At 40.0% G+C, this 23,069-nt stretch overlaps 1 protein-coding gene across 1 annotated transcript in view; it reads right to left on the reverse strand.

Moving 5' to 3' along the window:
* The window catches only part of FMN1 (formin 1), a 307,167-nt gene that overhangs the window by 240,003 nt on the left and 44,095 nt on the right, over positions 1-23,069 (reverse strand). The window contains exon 3 of the mRNA XM_022587546.3: positions 16,439-16,500. Within this exon, the coding sequence (XP_022443254.2) occupies positions 16,439-16,500 (62 nt within the window). The remainder of the gene's footprint in view (positions 1-16,438; positions 16,501-23,069) is intronic.

Raw genomic sequence — 23,069 nt, forward strand, 5'->3', positions numbered from 1 at the left:
GTTGCTCGGGCTGGTTCCCCGTACAGTCGATGCCCAACGCATATCTGTTCTTACTGTGGGAGAGCAGCTCCACAAATATTCCCCTATAGAATCAGAGCATCACTGTGGTGAAGGTAGGATCCCCATTTTACGGGTTGTCCAAAGTCACAGTTGTACAAAGTAGCCGGGCTGTGACTTAAGACTGGGTCCCACTCTCAGGCCTCGTGTTCTTTCTCCCGTGCAGAGCTGTCTCTAGACACTTGTCAAGATGCCGGCAGTAGACTCTGTTTCTGTCTAAACATTACAAAGTACCTGGCTTGCTGTCAGAGGCCAAACTTTAAATGGCTGAAATAGCTTGATAGATTGTGTGAAAATTTTATGGTCCTTCCGTCAGACACCATAATTTATTGTCACATAATACACAGTTAGAAGAACGGAAAGAAACCATCCCACAAGGGCAAACAATGCGGAGGCAGTGGCCCTTTGACACGCTAAGGCCACAGGCATTATATGGATCCAATAAGAAAGCTGCTTCTACGACCGAGAAAACAACCTCTTGATCTTGCAAAATGTTTTTGGACACCTAAAGGCTCTTTTATGACTGTGGCTGATTAAAATGAAAAGCCTAAATGACTAAAATGTTCTTTTTGATGAGTTTTTGCCATGAACTATGGACCTTGTAGTCCAGTGAGATTTGAGGCCTTTGATCCTGGGCACTCACATAAATTTAGTCATAAAACAACATTGGATTTGATTTTACTAGTGTGGCCGATGTTGCCAGATTTGTAATGCAATCTTGTTTTCTCCCCTCCTCAGTTTTAAGCCCATCCACCATTGTTTTATAGCAGAAGCAAAGGACTTTCCATTTGATTTTGGCAATCAAGCCTCAAGATTGAGCCGCTACTCTAGAATGTGGGAATTCCACAGAGAAAATAATGATGCTGTACTATATTCATCAACTTTGGAATCAATGTTATTTTATGCGCTGAGAATATCAAAAAGGAAAACCTTTTTTTTGCATGAAAATAATTACAGATTTTCACCACTTAAAAGGGTTAGGAGATGATGTGGTTGAGAACTGTAAGTATGAAGCAGGAAAAACAAGATCAGACTTAGCATCCATAAATTTCCAGCAGGACTAACTGAAAATTAATTTTTAAAAAATCAAAAGACCCTCCAGGTTACGTATTGAACAGCAGAACATATCTCAGTTTTCAAATTTCATTTACCTAAAAAAAACTGGTACCTGTGGGAGAAGTAAAGATTCAACAAAACATTTGTTTAACAAAAAGACATGCAATCAATATAATGCAGAGGTTTAATTCATTTCCTTTGCTAATGTTCTAATTATTTGCCTTTGTATGTGTCTGTACCACAATATAATATTCCTGTAACTTCTAATTTTAGAAGTGAAAGTTTTACTACGAAAGGTCTCTGAGGAAACCAAAATACAAATAATTTTATAAAGACCTGTATTACAGAGGCCAACATGATCAATAGTGGGGCAGCATTATTCATTTTTTATGGACTAAACATAAAACAGTTTGGGCTCACTTAGGAAGAACATGAAATATTTAGCCTGTTCACTAGACCAGGAAATACTCATTAAAGTTGGATAAACAGTTTTTAATAATTTTTTATTCATGGATTGCCTGAAGGCCAGGAAATTGCTCACCAAGATTATTCTGTAATTGACATGGGACACAAGAGTCATGAGAGGTCTCAACGATAAGGTCTAACTTAAAAAGGTTACCATAGAATATACAGGTCGCTATCCTTTGGGCAATGCCTCAGGGCATTCTCAGTTGTAGTCTCTCAATCCCTGCCTGACCCCAATGAGCATCTCAGGATATGGTCCATCCGGAGGAATGTAATTCCAGCACATGTTCACTGCCTTGCCTTTTGGTGCTAATATACTGCATTAAGCCATATGAAATTGCTGTTTTAGAGTCAAAACAGGTCAAATATCAACAATTTCATAAGATTCAACTTATAAACCCCATCCAAATTTGAATAAAAACCCCCTTTATTCTATGTTTTCTCAATTTTGTGAGAAAACTTTATATCTATTTGCAACAGAAAGGGGTCATGCCATATGTAGTATTAAGACACAGAACTATATAATATACATACCCACTAACAGCTTCCAAAGACTGTATAAGAAATTGTCACCTACTTGCCGAGAAAAGTAATTGTCCTGGTGGTGTGTATATATTCAGTTATGATGAGAGAAGGGTATGCAGATACCAAGAAAGAGCTTTCTCATTTCACACTCAAAAGGGTAGTACAGTGTCAGCACCTTCTTCCTTCCTATTAATTAATTCATTCAACAAATATTTATTGTGTACTTATTATGTTCAAGTAGTGGTCTAGGTACCCAAGAAAAAAAATCAAGCTGTGCAAAACAGAGAAGCAACAGTGGTAGTTTTAGTAGTTCCAGTTTCAGCAGAAGCAACCATCAGCACTGATAGAAAGTGAGTGCTTTTTGTCAGAGAACGTGAATTCTCCCAGCCATGCCCCTGCCTTAGTCAAAGCCAGTATCACCTCCTACCCGCAAGATGGCCATGCTTCCCAACTGTCCTGTCCACTTCCACTCCGGCTCCCCTACTATTTATCCCATGCAACAGCAGCTGGGGGGTCTTTTGAAAACACAAATCTATCCTATTCATGTCACACACTTCTCTGCTCAGACTTAGTAGATTCCCACTGTTCTGAGGATGAAATTGGAAAGCCTTAAGAAGACCAACCAGACCCTTCCAGAATCCAGCCTCTTGTTCCCCTCCACACCCAAGGCTTTCAAACTGTGGTCTGTGACCCACGAGTGGGATAACAAATCAATTTATGCCTCATCGCCAGAATTTTTACAATAAGAGAGTTGAATATACCAGAATACATCACGTGAAATAATTTCTGCTTAACAGAACCCTTATTTCACGCACACACAAACATGTAATCTGAGTTTTGATGTAAAATTTATTTCTTAGTCCAGGATGCAGTTTAAAAACTTTGAAAACTCCTACTCCAGAGCTTCTCCCCCAAACTCTCTCGTATTTGATACTCACTGCCCTCTGGGCACACTGGCCTCTCCAGAGTCCTCAAACCAACCACACTCCTCTTCATCCTTTGCGTCTCTGCTTAAATGTCACTTCCTACAAGTATCCTTCCCTGATCCCTCAAATCTAAATTATAGTCTATCCATAGCACCTCGTTCTGTATTTTTCCTCACCGCACTCATATTAACTGATTATTTTATCAACATCTGTCTCTGACTGGACTATAGGCTCCCTACAAGAAAGTAGAGATCATGTGTGTTCTGTTCCCTCCAGCACCTAGCACAGTGCCTGACACCTAGTCAGCAGTTTAACATATAGTGAATGAACGAATAACAGAGAGACCTCTAATTTCTTTTCGATGAGTCCATTCTTAGAGGAAACACAGATGCTCCATTTCAAAAGGCACTGTTTTGGTGGCTCTTTGTCTTCTGTCATATAGAATGTGCATGTATATTTATGGCCATAAACACGACACATACGGCTTCTGTTATTACATTAAGCATTATGCCTACGAGTATAGAACTATCCATACATATTTGTGTATGCTGTTCCGTGAAAAAAACTAAGAGCAATTTTCTTTTTCATGTGTTTAAGGCAAAGCTCTAAACTGGAAAGCTCCTTTAATCATCAACAGAAAACTTGGAGCTTTATTAAGAGAAAAAGAGTGAAGGTGACCTCCAGTGGTGAGACTGGGGGATGGCTTCCAAAATAATTGTAATACACAGATAACCGATCACACAGATCCACCTATCTATGCAATACCTTTCTCAATTAATACTTTAAATTTTGCATATCATATCTATTTTCAACAGGTAGGGGGTCACTGCACACAGTGTTAAAAGAAAATAAGCAGAACTGTATTACAGAGACACCTACAGCAGCTTTTTTTTTTTTTTCAGGAACCCCCAAAGTTTTAGTGTTTAACAGCACAACTGACCAAGGTCCAAGACGTGAAGTTACCATGTTCAGGAAACAGGGTGGGCAGGGGAGGGAAATCACTCTATAAACTAAATCTATCATACGTGGTAAGAAGAATGCACACTTTATAACTGCCACTCACAAATAATTAAAGAAATTGCCACTCATTTAAGGCAATCAGAACATCTGAGACTTGAGAATTCTCTTAGCTGAGATCGAAGATCGGAAATTTGCAAATTCCATTGAAAGGAGGTAATTTTAAAATGCTAACACTGCATAGTCTTTCCCTTCATTAGCCTCTGGGTAATATGAGGGACGTAGTTTACACTGCCTGCTATTCAGCCTTTATTGTACATTCTGTTCTTTTAACTAAACAGTAAATCCTCTGAGAACATAATCCACGTGGGGATTAAACAAAATAATCCAGGGTATGTGCTAAGTAGAATATCTGGCATATGGTAATATACAATAAGTGTTAGCTGCTATTATTAAGTGATGGTTTTTTTTTTTTTTTTAATAAATTTACTTATTTATTTATTTATTTATGGCTGTGTTGGGTCTTCATTGCTGCATATGGGCTTTCTCTAGTTGTGGCGAGCGGGGTCTACTCTTCGTTGCGGTGCGCGGGCTTCTCATTGCAGTGACTTATCTTGTTTGTGGAGCACGGGCTGTAGGCGAGCGGGCTTCAGTAGTTGTGGCACGTGGGCTCAGTAGTTGTGGCTCGCGGGCTCTAGAGTGCAGGCTCAGTAGTTGTGGCGCACGGGCTTAGTTGCTCCGCGGCATGTGGGATCTTCCCGGACCAGGGCTCGAACCCGTGTTCCTTGCATTGGCAGGCGGATTATTAACCACTGCGCCACCAGGGAAGTCCCCTTAAGTGATGTTTTATCTCTAGCACATTTCATATTTGACAGGTGCTCAATGAGTATTTTTATAAAAAAGATAAACTATAAAAAGCAGAGTTATATATATATAATTGTATTTTAAGGAGTTTATCTTTAGAGCAAGAACAATTTTGAAATGCAATACCTTATAGCAGAGACTTGGGGGGCCCTAACTCTTGGGGTGCTTTCACATATTCAGATATGTCTTTCATAAAATCATGGCAGCAGCAATATTTCCTTTAACAGGCAGTAATGGAAACGAGAGCATCACACTTATATCACAAAAATATTAAAAGCAATGCTCTTTGGAACATTAGGTATAACATTAATCACAGAATTTATTTTTATATATATATACAGGTGCATGGTTTATATTGAGTAAACGTTACTGCCAAAGAATACACATCAACAGCCACCGGCTTAAAGTGAACTGAACATGCTGCTCCTCAGAACAAATAAATAGTTATTTATCCGTCATCTACCACTGCCACTGTACCTCCAGTCCCATACTTAGCTAACACAACAGTTGCAATCAGCATCATATCAACCAAGTTACAGTGTCACCATGACCACAGTTTCAGATGAGAAACTGAAGCTCCGAAAGGTTTAGATCATTTAAGGCCACGCATCTAGTTGGTAACGGAGACAGGATTCAACCCAAGGAAGATTCCACACCTGTGTTTCTACTCAGCCGTCCTGCCTAGAGTTGTGTTACATTTCATCCAATGAATGGTTAGTTGACTTCATTATGTGGGTTTATTTTTCAGCAAATTCTGCTGCTAAGGTCCATCGTTCTTAAGGCCTGATATTCTACCCGAGGAGAGATCAAAGGCAAGGGTCAGTCCAGAACCAAGGTCATGGTACAAATCCTCTCTAGGCAAGGACCTTCAAGGTGGAAGAACTTTCAGAGGCTCAGTGTAGAGGCTGAGTGCCGCTTCACAGGGTTGGTGTAAGAACTCATTTATCTAAATATCAGCTATTATCACTCCTTCAATAGAAGCAGCTGCGGTGAAATGACCAAAGCGCGCGCACGCACGCACGCACGCACACACAGACATCATATATTCACACTCTAGATTCCAAAGCCCACATGAGGCTGGACTTGTTAGAGGAAGCACGGGTGCCCATTTATCACATGTGGGCACATCCTACAAATAGGTGACAACACAGGGAAGAGGCACATCACCCATTTGCTTAAGGAGTCAGTAATGCTGGAGCTCTGTTGGGGAAGATAGGTTTGAGAACAGCTGAGGAACTATATTCAAACTGCAGAAATCAACAAAGTGAGTAGCTGGCAAGATGCAGAGAAGTTTTGCCACTGTATTTTCTTACTTAATTTATGGTCTCAGAAATTGATTCCTCTGAGATTCAGGTTTAAAATCTCTAAGATGAATATAGACAAATATCAAGATTATGGTGACAAATACTAGAGGCTCTTCCTCAAGCTGGGCTCAGGACCAGCTACAAGAAATGCAGTTCTAGGTGCTCTTTTCTTCTATACTTAGGTAGGAAGAACAGTTCGTCATTTCTGAACCCAGCGAAATAAGAGGTCTCTGTTGCTCTTTTTTCTTTCTTTATAAACATCACATAAATGTCTCCATTTTTTAATTTTTTTACCATAGAAAGAGCTTGTACAGGATAAAAATAAGGGATGATCTGCAGAAGTCTTTGCCACAGGATGAGGGGAAGAGGGAAAATGAAAAGTTAGAAAACCATTATACTAGAGAAAATGCGTCAAATCAGCTGACAAGTGGACAGTGGAAACAGAGTAGATTTAGAAACCAGACAGACCTGGTTAGGAGATCTTGCCATTCCACCAGCCAGCTATGAAAACGCAGGACAGCACTTAACTTCTGAGCCTCACTTGTTTAGAAATTACGTATATAAAGCACCAAGTAGAGTGCCTGGCCGTTTGTACTTCATATTCAACAATTATGGTCATAACCATCTCCAATTAAGTCAGAAAGCAAAGGGTACTCAGCATTTAAACTCTGAAAATCAAACAAAGCTTCTCCCTACTGCTTCCTAAAAATGTAGTAGAGGGCTTCCCTGGTGGCGCAGTGGTTGAGAGTCTGCCTGCCAATGCAGGGGACACAGGTTCGTGCCCCGGTCCGGGAAGATCCCACATGCCGCGAAGCGGCTGGTCCCGTGAGCCGTGGCCGCTGAGCCTGCACATCCGGAGCCTGTGCTCCGCAACGGGAGAGGCCACAACAGTGAGAGGCCCGCGTACCGGGGGAAAAAAAAAAAAAAATGTAGTAGAACACCAACCATACCCAAGTGTTTGCACGAAGAGCTATCTCTTGCTCACCCTTCCAACACAGCTGCCCTCTCTATTCCATCAATAGCCCTTTCAGGGAAGGACAGGAGGAAGAAAGAAAGGGAATAAGGAAGGAAGGAAAAAGGAAGAGAAAAGAAATGTAAAAGCCCACAGAGGTCTAAAAGCTCCAAGGATGTTTGCTTGGTACGCATGAAACCGTGGAGGAAAGAGGATGAGGACTTTCTTACTTAGCCTCTCCAAGCTCTACACCAGGGGTCACCAGCGTGGATGTCTACAGGGCCTGGCAATCAACAGCAGCAAGACAACAGGGAACGTGGGGAAGAGTTGTGGCAAATTAAGAGTACACGTGCTCATTTAAATTGATTCAGGGGTGACTTTTTAAATGACATTAACATGAGCAAACTCACTCCTTTGGATTGTGTTTGATGGCGCCATAAAGTTAAGAACTCTTTGGCTCTCCTAATGCTACCTCTAAAACAGCTTTCTACTGAAATACCTTGAGTCATGAAGAAATTTCTAGCAACGTCCAGTCATACTGCTCAGCAACTATTCACCATATTACGACTCATTGCCCAGCACTGCTGCAGGTAATGTGGGACCAGGGGACCTCAAAGACTTCTGGGATGAGTTGAGGCGGACACACGGGCCCACTCTTCCCAGGCCAGAAATAATTGAACTTCAGAAGGAAATGTAGACTACCTAGTCCTATACTCTTACTTTATGGGTTAAAAAAAACCTATTACTCACCCAATGGTACACGACTGTACAAAACACATAGCATTATGAAGCAAGGCAGGACAAGTGTGGGGAGAAGGAAGCACTCCCCACAGGCTCAACGTACTTCATTCACTTCCTCGTTTCTCATGAAGAGTCAAAAAAGCAAAAGCCTGTACCAGAAACTAACACAACATTGTAAATCAACTATACTTCAATTTAAAAACATTTTTTAAAAAGCAAAGGCCAACATTCAAAAAGTCACTGGTCCAACATCAGCCTGTCCCCTAAAGTCAAAAACTATTGAAAAAAGAATAACCATCTGGGCCCACATGAGTGACTCAAGTTCAGAGTTTAAGACTCGGTGGGGTTTTTACAGCAGCACTATTCACAACAGCCAAAACATGGAAATAACCTAAATGCCCATCATCAGATGAATGGATAAAGAAGATGTGGTACATATATACAATGGAATACTACTCAGCCATGAAAAAGAACAAAATAATGCCATCTGAAACAACATGGATGCAACTAGAAATTATCACACTAAGTGAAGTAAGTCAGAAGAAGACAAATACCACTTGATATTATTTATATGTGGAATCTAAAATACGGCACATATGAACCTATCTACAAAACAGAAACAGACTCAACTCACAGACACAGATGAGACTTGTGCTTGCCAAGGCGGAGGCAGGTGGGAGAGGGATGGACTGGGAATTTGGGGTTGCAAACTAAATATTACATTTAGAATGGATAAACAACAAGGTCTTACTGTATAGCACAAGGAACTATATTCAATCTCCTGGGATAAACCATAATGAAAAAGAATGTTAAAAAAAAAGAATGTGTGTGTGTGTGTGTGCGTGTGTATGTGTAAAACTGAGTCACTTTGCTGTACAGCAGAGATTGGCACAACACGGTAAATCAACTATACTTCAATTTAAAAAAAAAGAAGACTCAGCGGAGATGTTTGGAGCCCATGGCCTCTGAGAGGTAAACAAAGCCGGCATCAGCCTCAATGATACAAATGAAAGTAAAGCACACACTCTTCATTCTACAACCATTTTCCCTCTATCGGCAAATGCAGCTTGAAAAAATAATGGAATTATATGGGGCAAGACAGCATCTTGAAGGCTGAGACAAAGGGCTCCTGGCCTAAGTCAGCTAGGGAATTAATTGCTTTGTGTTTTCCATCAAAGTTCAACTCCAAATATATCTGCAAGCTTCTCGGTAGCCAGGGGCCCAACAGGCATCTCAACACCAGCAAACCAGCAAATCTACTAAACTCCTAACATTGTACTGTATATACACAATGAAACAATAAATTAAAATAATATTTCCCAACACTCTGTCTTCTTTCCTGGCATCTCGGTAATGAAATATCGGCACTTAGGGGAATACCATAATGGTTTAATGAAATCATCATATTTCATATTTGCAAAAGTTTTGTTTATCAATCTACAAATTACTCCCCTTCTCTCAAAGTATTCTCCATAAATTAATAGATTCAAATGTGTTGTGTTGATAACAAAGAACATAACAGATGGGAAAGGCTCAGGATGTACGTGTCTTTATAAATTTAGCTGTATCGGCTCAAGTTTGTACTCAATTTTGTTTCAACAGCAGTGTGTTTACTATTAGAAATGGACCAGTGGGGTGGGCTGGAGAGACAAAAGTAAGGAAGTCTACAAGTTCCTCTTAGTGGAGGCCAACATACCATTTGGTTCTCTGGGGGACCACGAGGCAGAATGCAAGTTAATTTCTAGTTTGGCGCCCATCCCTGGATCACTTCACAGTAGGAGTTACCAGATTAGAAATGTGCCGGTGTTGCACAATGAGCAGGGGCCTGCCAGAGGCCATTGCTCAGTCAAGTTTCCCCTTAGTGAAGGACTGTGCCTGTGATGAATGGGGTAAATAGAAAAGGTTCCCGTAAAGGAAATGTGACGGCTGGCTAGTTCTTTTTCTTCTGTCCCACAACCCAAAGAACATTAGTTAATAACAGATAAAACAATATGTCATTTCCATGGCACTTACTTCCAAACTGCTGAAAGTGCTGGTCAAAAACAATATTCTTAAATTATCCAAGCTCCTCAAAAGCCAGATGTGGGGCACGCATTGTTTTTTTTCGACTTTCAACATTGAAGAAGTCAAGAGTCAAAGAAGTCCTACCCGTCCCTCATGCTTTTCTCCCGTCAGAAAGAAGAACCGGCCCTCCTATCGAAGCTGCATTTACCATTCTGAGAAGCTGCATCCCCTCCCTGACTCAGGTATCCTAATCAGCCCTGGGAGGCTCGAGGGCAGAGTGTCACTGAACACCCGAACAGTGTCCCACGGAAGCAAGCAGAGCTGAGAAGAGCCCCTCCCCGGCTTAGAAAGGGGAACCTCCGGAAGAAGCTAAAAGGAAAACGGGGGAGGGGGGTGTAAATAACAGGGCTTTGGAGACTCTGAGTTACATAACCCTAAGGCTGAAAGGACACTGTGGTGGACAAATTGAAATTTTTAAAAATGTATGCTTGGGCCAATAATAAAAATTCAAAGGTACTATTAGTATATGGCCTGGTCCGTCCCTCATTTTATAAATTAGGAAACTGAGTCCAAAAAATTGCCCGAAGTTCACATTGTTCTTCGTCCCCAAAGTAAGACCTCACTCCAGACCTTCTGTTTGTAGATCTAACATTCTTTCCATTAATGTTGCATTGATTAATAGAAAGAGCATCGGCTTCAAAGTCAGACAGATCTAGGTGGATTCAAATTCAGGTTCCTCCACTTACTAGTCTAGGACTTCTGACAATTCATGGTCTCTGGGAGCCTCAGGCTTTGTCATGTATAAAATGGGGACAAATCCATTACTTTGCTTATATTTCTACATTTACTCTTTATGATCCAAACGCCAAATGCATCGAACAAAGGTCGGCACACAGTGAGGACCTGATTACATTCAGGTGCTAATGTTTTTGAATCATAGGTTGTTAGCTATTTCAAAGAAATATCTATGTATCATCTCTGTGCCAAGCACTTTGCTGGGTTCTTTCAGAGACAGAAAGAAAACTGCTCCCCCCAGGTGCCTACAATCAGATTAATAAGCAGGACCTTGATAGCATGAAAAGGCGATGAGACCGCTCAAAGGATTTCACTTGAACTCAGAATGTGCCTTGTACATTAAGATTATACGAATCAACATAGAGCAGTTCAGAAACATCAGTTACTTGGAGGAAAAAAAGAATTATGTGAGAAACAAGCTATACAGTCCGCCTTCCCTCCCTCCCTCCATTCTTCTCTATTCATGGTAAAGCTCTAACAGGGGAACAAGATACTTTTCAAATTTATTTGACCATGAAATACTTTTGTCAAGGAGCATTTCAGAGGCTCACCGTTCAGTAGAATGAGCTTTGGGAAAGCCCGGTTTAGACCCCCTGATATAGATAGAGCACAGATGCCGAAGAACAGCTGGAAGATCATGGAAAAGTCACCCTCAAAGAATAAGTCAAAGTCCCAGGGAAGTCCTCAACCAAATGAGCCTGAGGACCACTCTAAACTCAAGCTGCCTAATTATAAGGAGACCTGTGCAGGGCAAAAGGAATGAGAAATAGTATTTACTGAGCATGTGTTGGTAACCGGGTATACGTCATATTGAACAATCCTAGAAGGGAGGCATCATCAAATTATCATAATTTTTTAAATTATTTTTTTAATTGAGCTATAGTTGATATATAATATTTTATAAGTTACAGATGTACAACACAGTGATTCACAATTTGTAAAGGTTATACTCCATTTACAGTTATTGTAAAATATTGGTTATATTCCCTGTGCTGTACTATATACCCTTGTAGCTTATTTATTTATATTTTAGTATATAAAATTGAATTATTTATATAGATTATATTGTTTTATTGAGTTTTTTAAATCATAAAACTAGTACATATGCATGTTGAAAATTCAAGGAATTCAGAACTGCCTAATTAACAAAGAAAAAAATCCTAACCTGGCAACCACTGTAAACATTATGGGAAATAAAATTTTCAAATCACTATTTATGAGCCCACACAGGCGCATACACACAATTTTTATGATAGGAATCATACCACTAATAGGCAACTTAATTTTTTTTTACTCAATAATGTTTAATCTATCTTAAATATCAGTACTACATTCTACAGTGTAGTGAGCATCTGTTGTTTTTTTTTAAACATCTTTATTGGACTATAATTGCTTTACAATGGTGTGTTAATTCCTGCTTTATAACAAAGTGAATCAGCTATACATATACATATATCGCCATATCTCCTCCCTCTTGCATCTCCCTCCCACCCTTCCTATCCCATCCCTCTAGGTGGTCACAAAGCGCTGAGCTGATCTCCCTGTGTTATGTGGCTGCTTCCCACTAGCTTATTTATTTTATACATAATAGTTTGTACCTCTTAATCCCTTACCCCTATCTTGCCCCTCCCCCCTTCCCTTTCCCCACTAGTAACCACTGGTTACTATATCTGTGAGTCTATTTTGTTAGATTCACTAGCTTGTCTTATTTTTTTTAGATTCCACATATAAATGATATCATACAGTAATTGTCTTTCTCTGACTTATTTCACTTAGCATAACACCCTCTAAGTCCATCCATGTTGTCGCAAATGGCCAAATTTCAGTCTTTTCTATGGCTGAGTAGTATTCCACTGTATGTATATATGCGCGCGCACGCGTGTGTGTGTATATATATATATATATATATATCACATCATCTTTATCCATTCATCTGTTGATGGACAGTTAGGTTGCTTCCATATCTTGGTAATTGTAAACAATGCTGCTATGTACAGTGGGGTGCATGTGTTTTTGAATTAGTGTTTTTGCTTTTTTCAGATATACACCCAGGAGTGGAACTGCTGGGTCATATGGCAGTTCTGTTTTTAGTTTTTTGAGAAACCTCCATACTGTTTTCCACAGTGGCTGCACCAATCTATATTCCCACCAACAGTGCAGGAGGGTTCCATTTTCTCCACATCCTTGCCAACATTTGTTATTTGTGCATCAATATGATTATTATTGCACAAATGCTGAAACTGAGAGAAGTCCCAGAGACGTTGATTAATTTCCTAAGGTCACCGTGCAAGGAGTTGAACTGAATCCTGACTCGAAAACCTGAGTTCTTTCATACTCTCGTCACGCATAAAATAGTATCACACCTGGTCCTCTGACTACGGTAAGACAAAGATCAACTATGTAGAGAAAGATTTTCCACAAGAGCTGTGATAGTGACTGTCAAACCTTGCTCCTAGACAATCCTGAAGGAAAAACTCTTCATTTATACCATGGTAGAATTAGTTTTATCACATGCCTTAAAAGGGCAGGTGTGAACTATGTTTCTACCCAATGGTCATGAACTTGTTATGCAATGGCTACCACAAGCAAAAGTTTCTCAAATAAGTATCTGTAAATGTAAGGTGCCACTTTTTCAAAAATAAAATCAGTAACACAGAATTACTCAAAACTGAAACTGAACTAGATGATACTGAATATTATGAAGTGATCATATACTCTCTAAGGCAGAGTTTGCTACATAAAGGGCATATTAGGCAAAATTTAAGAAATTTGCTGGTTATAATCATAAATGACATGAAATAGTCAAGCCATGGAAAATGTCTGACCTGCCACCACTCTCCTGCTGGAGCTTTCAGGAGAAAAGTCAGTCAAGTGCTTTGAGTTGAAGGTATATATAAATTGATGGAATTTGGAAATGGATTCATTCAAGTCATCAATAATTTTTTGCTTTTGAACTACAGGGAGACTATGTATCTAAGGTGCTACACGTTTTGAAAAGTTGGTCCCAGGACCAAGCCCTTTCTAGAGCACAGCCTTCCACAAATGTGGGCTACAGAGCATGCATGAGATTACAACTCCAGACTCCCCACTTACAAGCCTTGGGACTCTGGGCTGAAAGTTTCAACTTCCAATCAAATCACTTAAAATGGTAAGGATTCCATTTTCCAGGTGGGGGAATTGAACAATTAAATGACTTCCCTACAAATCTATGGTCTAAAACAGAATAGCAAACTGAGTTTAGGTTCTCTGTTGAACCATGCTATTTCTTTAAAGTCTATGAAAACAGTCTCAAAAAACTAAATGGCATACATATCAAATCTTGTATATGGCGATAGAATGGATCACTTTTCTTGTGTCCTTTAAGCATGGAATCTTTCTTATTCTAGAAAGGCATTTTGAAGAAGTCCTGAAATACGTCTGACTTCTCCGTGACCTGTTAAGTGGAGAAAGAAAATCTAACAGGCAATGAAGGCTGCAAGTGGAAATCCATATAAAGAAATGAGTAAGGAAACAGCTGCTCACCAATTGTCTTTAACCAGTCCTGTGACAGGAGATGTGACTTTGTTACTTTGTGGAATAAAACAGGTGGAGATGGTATTATTCAGCGAGTACCCCAAGAGTGCAGCCAGGCTGGGTTGTTGTTTTACAAATTTGTGTCTGTTCTGACTGGTTGGTGTTGCTACCCACCTAGTTATTTTCTACATCTCCCAGAGAACAGGGGTTCATGACAGCATACAGGAGCCAGGCAGGGAAAACGGCCCACAATGGGAACAGTGGCAAACTAGAGAACACGTGTCCTCGTTGAAGTGACGTCTGCCCCTTAACCGCAGCAGGTTAAAACCATACAGGAAAATAGGCCCAACACTGCCAGCTTTTCCAATTTTTTTTTAGAAGCAGCTAGCAATCTCTCCATATTTGAAACTATTCCTAATTGAATCTTTAAAATTCTCTGTTTGCCAACAAGACACTTCTCTAGGTCAGATGAGGAATAAGAGTTGCCAGTTTCCTATCGAGAGCTGTCAGACTGCTGGACTAGTTCCCAACTACAGTTCAGCGTACAGATGGGGTACACTGCCCCATCTGTACGCTGATGGCAATAGCGTGCCATTGCCACAGGGTTTCAGCAAGTTGGTATAAATCATCAATATGGGACTTTTTTTTTTTTTTTTTAGTTTACTAACAGCATTACAAGAACATAATTATTTCAGAGATACTTAAAACTGAAGGTATAATTAGGAACATTTTTTAACGTTTACTACTGTCAATCATATCTTGGTCTAACCTTTATTTTAAGCGGAGATCATGATCCCAATATACTTTTTCCCCTTCCATTTACTCTTCTCTTCCCCTTCTCCAACCTTCTCCTAGTTTGAGATGTGAGATCATGGGACTTTTGTGGAGATGAAAAGACGTGAAATAATGCACAGAACATGCCTAGAAAAATGCCCAGCACAAAGGAAGAACCCGGAGATCGTAAGTACCTGTGGTTCCTGTGAATATTATTTAGCTGTCAAAGTCCTCCCAGGGCTGGTCTACAACTTGAGGAAGGTACTGTTAACTCTTATAGCTGAGCTGTTAAAAAGGCTTCTCACAGAATCACTTCTGTACCACCCTCTTTAGCATTCTGCCTCTTAAATTAATCCCTACTTCAGCTTCTCTGAGACCGCTGAGAATCTTTTGCACACCAGAACAAAGGAAAGAAGGTCTCTGTAGAACCTTTGGCAACAAAGGAGATAAGGGCCTCCCCCTCTCTTTGTCCCCTAGGAGTCAGAGGTACTTTTCCACTTTTTTGTTTCTTTGTGAAATGGACTCATTCTCTCCTCCAAACTACTTAAACCAAGCTGGAGAGGGGTGGCCTGTATTCATACCCCATATGACTTATTTAATGACCTTTCTGCTACCTGCAGTGACTTCATATACAGTCCAGTACACCATGACAGTTATTTTTAAAAGGATATTATCATTTAATGGAAAGAAGAATATTTGATCCACACACTCACTGACTTAGCATGTAATGAGTTAAGCACCATACATACTACCAAGTTTGATTTGAATTTCGCTAATATTCTCTCCTGAGATATGGGGTCAACCCCAGCCATCAGTAAACTAGAATCAGTGCCTGATTCAATATTTAGTTATGTGAAATTAAGACTCTCAAGCTTCCTGCTACAGGCACAGCAAGCAAATACCAAACATAGGGAATCATAATGAGTGGGACAAAGGAAATGATCCCTCAGATTTTCTGGGCTTCACAAAGGAGATCAAGTCAGCAACTTCCAAGCACTCCCTGGGGATATGGAATGGCTGGCCCAGCACAACTCTTCCTCCTACCAGGGCCACTTCCTTAAGTGCTTTTATCTGCTTGACATCACATTGCAGACATATGCTAAGCGACAGACAGATACGAACACATGGCTGGGAGGATGTCCAACAAAATAATTCGCACTGTGCGCAGGAAACAATTTTTCAAAGTCTTCTTATAAACAGTAAAAGCCTAAATACTCTTATCTTCTTGCCTGCTTTCCAAATAAAACCATCATTGTCTCCAATCAAATCCTTTTCCCAAATGCATTTGTGGTATTTTTTTTTTCTTTTTAAATAGGAATTGAATTCTATTAAAAATGGAGTTCAAGGCTTTCATCCCCAGGATAAACTCAAGGCCCAGTGGCAGGTGCAAGGTGCAGATGCTGTCTAGGTAAATATGTCAACAAAAGCAGAGTCTTTACTTCAGCACATGAGAAAACCAAGTATCAGTCTCAGATAACCAGTTCAGGAGAATCAAAGAGATATACCTGCAGGTTTTCAATTTCTTCTTTGTGCTCCCTCTTCAAGTGTAGAATAGCAGCTTGGTATTCTGTAATCACAAGAGAAGCCAATTACAAAGAAGTACAAAATTAGGCACAAAATTCAAGTGAATATTTCCAAGATTCCAGAGGCCCTCCTACAAGTCAACTGAGTAAATAAATACCACAGTTTGACATTAACCTGATAAGAGATGATGAAAACGGGGGCAAACCAGAGCAAGAAGCTCAGAATAGAAGGGAGATTTACTCCGATTTAGCAAATCCTGAATTATGAGACGTCCCAAATTAAGCAGATAGGATAGGGTTAAACAAAAAAAAAGAAAAAGCTATAATAAGTGTTCCAGATAAAGACCGGGTCTGGTGTTTGTCTTTGAGGAGTTAAAGCCCCACAAAGAACAAATACAGTCATGTTAAGAGCAGACACACAGGAAATAAAAGAAAACTCTACGTGAGATCACAGAACTCTATTTTTAACTGTTTCCCAAAAAAAAAAAAAGAAATCTCCATTTGAATAAGCAAGCACCCAGGGCTGATTTTAATCTTTAGATCACTTCAGAAAGTCAAGACCATTTGTCACGTGGATGAGAGACTCTAGGGTGAGTTGAGGTTGAAAGGAGGACAAAAATAAATTTCTGGTCCAATTTTCGTCTGAGTCTAATAATGTTTATTCCAACAATAAGTCCTAAGTGTACACAGGAACTCCTGCCAGCCACTAAAACTACCATCCCGCTGGCAAAGCATGAAGCACCCGGGACGACTTTATTTCCAGCAGGACAACTAAGAATGTGGGGTCAATCACAGCACTATACAGGCTGCAGAGAACCACAAAGCAAAATGCTAGAAGAAAAAATTGCTGTGGGATAAGTCGCTTTATTTTTTTTGAAACACAAATATGTTTGCGGCTGTGATTATGAGTAAGAAAGAAGTCATTTAGATGTCACTTAAAAATGTATGAAAAGGCATGTTATTTCTTCAGATGGATTCCAGAAACTCAGGCATGAAAGTTTAGGTTTCAATTCAAAAGCCGATGACACACACACTATATATAAAATAGATAACTAATAAGAACCTACTGTATAGCACAGAGAACTTGTCTCAATACTCTGTAATGGCCTATATGGGAAAAGAATCTAAAAAAGAGTGGATATATGTATAACTGATTCAGTTTGCTGTACAGCAGAAACACAACACTGTAAATCAACTATATTCCAATAAAAATTTTTTTAAAAAGTGGATGAGGAAAGTCTCTGGGAAAGCTGTGAGAGAGCGGAGTGTTGCTGTTGATAACTGTGACTAACCACACCACTACTCTGATGGGAAATGTGTTCCACTGAACTACGATCCCTCAGCAAGTTCTGTGGGTTCTACATCCAAACCCTACCTTCAATCAAAGCACTTCTCACCAACTCCACAACCACCACTACGGTCCAAACCACCACCATCTTTTCCCTGGACCACCGCAGTAATATGCTTTCATTCCCACCACCACCATTAACTCATCTCCTCACCGAAGCCTGAGCGATCTATTAAAGGCATGAATTGGATCATGTCTCATTCCTGGCTTTCCACGTGGAGTAAAATCAAAACTCCCTGCAGGGCTTCCCTGGTGGCGCAGTGATTGAGAGTCCGCCTGCCCATGCAGGGGACACGGGTTCGTGCCCCGGTCCGGGAGGACCCCACATGCCGCGGAGCGGCTGGGCCCGTGAGCCATGGCCGCTGAGCCTGAGCGTCCGGTGCCTGTGCTCCGCAACGGGAGAGGCCACAACAGTGAGAGGCCCGCGTACCGCAAAAACAAAAACAAAAACAAAAACAAAAACAAAAAACAAAAAACTCCCTGCGGCAGTCCATAAGGCCTTTCATGACCTTACACCTGCATACCTTCTACATGCCACCTTCCCCTCTCACTACATGCCAGGCACATTGGCTTTCTTGCTATTCCTTGAACTTGTCAAGTTTTCTACCTCAAAATCTTTACTAATATTGGGGACAATAATGATGGATTGCATTTACTGAGCACTTACTATATATCAGGCCTTATCTAAGTATTTCATATGTATTAACTCATTTTGTTCCCACAATAACCCTATGATGTAGGTACATTATCCCCATTACAGATGAATAAACTGATGCATAGAGAAGCAGCTTATCCAAGGAAGCTGAATAAGTTGCAGAACTAAAAACATGCATAATTCAATGGGTGAATGTATAAGTAAACTGTGGTATATCCATAGAATGCAATACTCCTCAGCAATAATAAGGAATGAACTACTGATACATCAACAAAGACGAATATCAAAGGCATTATGCAGAGTGAAGGAAGTCAGTCTCAGAAGGTTAACTATTGTTTAATTTCATTTATATAACATTCTGGAAAAGGCAAAACCATAGGGATGAAGAACAGATCAGAAAAGCAGTGGCCAGAAGTTAGAGATGGGGGGAAGGTTTGACTACAAAGGGGCAGCATACAAAGGAATTTTGAAGGTGATGTAACTATTCTCCATCCTGATTATGGTGGTGGTTACATGAATCTATACATCGGGTTAAAACTCAGGATCAGAATTTTCATACCAAAAAGAAAAAAGTTAACTCTACAGTATGTTAATTGTTAAATATTACAAGTATTTAACTTTTCAATGTTTTCCCTAAGAGATTCAGCATAACACAAGAATACCTGTTACTACCACTTCTATTCATTGTTTTCCTAAGGGCACTAGCAGATGCAGTAGGACAAGAAAAAAAAAGAAACACATGTGCATACACACATAGTTTTATATATAATAAAGGAAAAAATAAAGCCATTATTCACTATGATTGTGTATTTAGAAAATTCCAAAAGATTCTGCAGATAAAATGTTAGAATTAATATGTGAGTTTAGTAGAGTTGCTGGATATTAAATCAGTGTACAACAATCCTGATGTTAGCAACAGTTTAACAAAGAACACTTGACACAGTACCCCTAAAAGCATAAAGTACTTAGAACCTTACCAAAAATATGTAAGGCTTCATATGAGAAAATAGAAACACTATATTGAAATATATTACCAAGGAGGACACAGAAAGTGAGCAAGCCATGTTTTTGATTAGACTCAATATTGTAAAGATGTTTATTTTTCCAAATTGATCTACAGATTCAATGCAATCCCATTCAACATTTCTAAGGGTTTTTGTTTTGTTCAAACTTGAGGAGCTCATTCTAAAACGCTTATTGAAGCACAAACGTGCAAAAAGCCAGTAAGAGCCAAGAAACTCCAATTAAATATCAGAGTAAGACAACTTGCCTTACCTTCTAACAAGAAATACCTTTCCATATCACAACCTAATTAAGGTAGTGTGGTACTGAAAGAGGAATAAGAGACAGACAAATAGACTAGAGAGCCCAGAAATAGAACATAAATTTATGGTCACTAGATATGACAGAAGCAGCACAAAAGATCTTTCTTTAGAGTAAGAGTAGTCTTTTCAATAACTATTGGCTGGGAAAAGTGGATATTCACATGAAAACTGGATCCCAACTTTATACCATGTAAGGAGCTAAACTGTAAAAAATGGAACTGTAAGTATTTTATAAGATAACATAGCATAGTATGTTTATAGCTTCAGGGCAGGGAGGAATTTAGGATTCAAAAAAGCATCACATATAAAGGAAAAAAAACTAATAAACTTGACTGTATTAAAATTAAGAACTTCTTTTCATCAAAATATGCCATAAAGAGAGAGAAAAGACAAGCCACGGAGTGGGAGAATATACTTGGAACAAATAAAGATCTAGTATAAATATATGTAAATAGTTCCTAAAAAACTATGGAAAATGAAAAATAGACCAAAATGTCAATAGACACTCTAAAAAGAGGACATACAAGTAACAGATGAATTGAACGGTGCTCATTCTCACTAGTAATCAGGGATCGAGGTGGACAAAACTGACTGCTGGTGAAGATGTGGAACAATGGAAACTCTCATACCCTTGTGGCAGCAGTGCAAACCGGTACAATTACTACGGAAAATGTTTGACATTTTCTGATAAAATTGAAGATATTCATACCTCCTTACCCAACAATCCTAGTCCTAGGTACACAAATGAAAAAACTATACAAGGAAAGCAAATCATATTAACAAAAGTCGGGATAATGGTGGCATCCAGGAGAGGAGGAATTGAGTTGGGCTATGATGGAACAAGCATGTTCACTGAAAAACTATTCTTTAACCTCTACGCCTTCTATACCGTTTTCTTTATGTATACCTAACATAAAAATATAAGAAAAAAGGTCACTCTGGTTATAATAATTTTCTCATATATCATATAAAGAATATCATATAGGCATAAGAGTCTCTAGATGGATCAAATAAGAATAAAACAATTTAGTAAGTGTGCGTCTGGTATACATATTGAGTCCTAACCTATATGATGATCAATATCTAAACCTTAATCAATTCCAAGTCTCTACAAAGTAAACGAAGGAAGCTTAGCTAAACCAACCTTCCTGCAAAATTGATGCCCCTTGGGAATAAGGTCTACATCCTAAATAGAACTCACATAGAATATATTTGGAAATGATTCATTTTGTGTAAATTGCACCTGTAAGGGTGTGACAGATATAGTTACGACTAATCAACAGACTGATGAAGATCACTGCAAAGCTAACACCCAGTAAATCTTGATTCATCTCCTCCTCAAACAAGTATTTGTGCCAACAGTCCCAGTGTGACAGGCGGCAAGAAAACACACCCCCATTCCTGACAAGGATGACAAAATACAATCTCTGGGCAGCACGCAGAAGGAGGAAGTTGAGGCCCTCACTAGTGGAATGCTCACTTTGAGGGTTCATAAGAGAACGTAAGAGAATATAAAGGCTACAGAATAACGAATCATAGTTGGTTGGTAGTTTTCAATTGTGTCTTGTTGGTGGCCGTCCCCTCCCTCCACATTTTTTGGGTTTGCCAATGCCTTGGAGTGGACCAAGGCAAATCCTCCCTGTCTCTTGGGGGTGATGATGGGGAGGCAGAGGTCTCCACTCAACACAAAGGATGTTTTTGTTTCTTAAAAAAGAGAACTTGGGAGGTTTCCCTGGTGGCGCAGTGGCTGAGAGTCCGCCTGCCGATGCAGGGGACATGGCTTCAGGCCCCAGTCCGGGAAGATGCCACATGCAGCGGAGCGGCTGGGCCCACGAGCCATGGCCGCTGAGCCTGCGCGTCCGGAGCCTGTGCTCCGCAACGGGAGAGGCCACAACAGTGAGAGGCCCGCGTACGGCAAAAAAAAAAAAAAAAAAAAAAAAAAAAAGAGAGAACTTGGGAATTCCCTCGCGGTCCAGTGGTTAGGACTCCGCGCTTCCACGGTAGGGGCCACGGGTTCAATCCCTGGTCAGGGAACTAAGATACCGCATATCATGTTGCACGGCCAAAAAAAAAGAGAGAGAGAGAGAACTCAACCCTGAAATTCAGTAGTTTGGGGATTCTATGAATGTGTGAAAAGGAGGAATAGAGATTTGGACTATAAGGGCTTGAAAAAGGCAGACTTCTTTGAAGCCTCATTAGCCCCAGTGGAAACTAACAAATGGATTCAGATAACCTAGCCCACAAAAAAGAAGTCTGAAGAATGTCTTTTAAGAAAATACTATATAATATGGAAAGACAGAAAAAGGAAAAGGGATCCTGACTGACAGGATTCAACATTTGAGGAAAATAAGTAAGAACTTCCCTCCATAAAAATATAGTTCTTTCTAGTCAAGTACTTGATCTAATTGGTAGTGACCCTTTTTATCGTACAAACCTTTGTTTTTGATCAGCTCACAACAACAAAACGTCCTTTCTGCCAGATACCATACCAGGGTTGTGTTCTCCACCTCACCAAGAGCAAAGTTAAAGATGATCTGTGTAACGTGGGGGCATGTGGGAACCACTGCTGCAGTTTGTCACGGACTGAACGAGCTTCTCTTAATTACGTAAGGGTATAGGTAACATTGCTCAGTGCTGTTTCTCAGGAGCTGTTCTAAGTACTTTACAGAGGTTAACTCATGCCATCCTCACATCACACAAGGTGGATCTTACATCAAGGCCCATTTTACAGACGGAGAGACTGAGGCGCACAGGTTGAACAACTTCCCCCCAAACCACATGCTAGTCAGTACCAACGATGTCACTCAAGCCCAAAGAACCTGTGCTATTGCCTCCACAGAGTTTTTGTTTCCTTGTTTTGTTTATTTGTGAGTTACTGTTGTTCTCGTGGTTGGGTAAGCATCATTAGGTATAAACAAAACTCAAAATGCCTAAGAACTTTAAAGGTTGTTGGCTTTATCCAATTACTAGAATCACTTGTAAACTTGGGAAATTTTCCCCTAACTCTTTAAAAGGGGCACGGGGTATTTTTAATCACAGGGAGGTTTGATAAGTCTGGGGTCAACACGAACAGTGTTGAGTCATGATGGGTGGTTCCAGCAAGTTATGTGACTATGATTTGTCCATCTTCTCCATGGAGACTTCCAGACCTGTAGTCACCAGTTTGTGGTTAAATCTGGTTTTCACTTATACTCTCTCTTTACACACACATCCTATGTATCCCAGTCCCTCCCTACCATACACACATGACACTGGCAAAACTGGATTATGCACACAGCTGGGGAA

This window comes from Delphinapterus leucas, chromosome 2, assembly GCF_059928025.1.
Source record: "Delphinapterus leucas isolate spDelLeu-1000000601 "Yukka" chromosome 2, BTC_Dleu_Yukka2, whole genome shotgun sequence".
Classification (NCBI taxonomy): domain Eukaryota; kingdom Metazoa; phylum Chordata; class Mammalia; order Artiodactyla; family Monodontidae; genus Delphinapterus; species Delphinapterus leucas.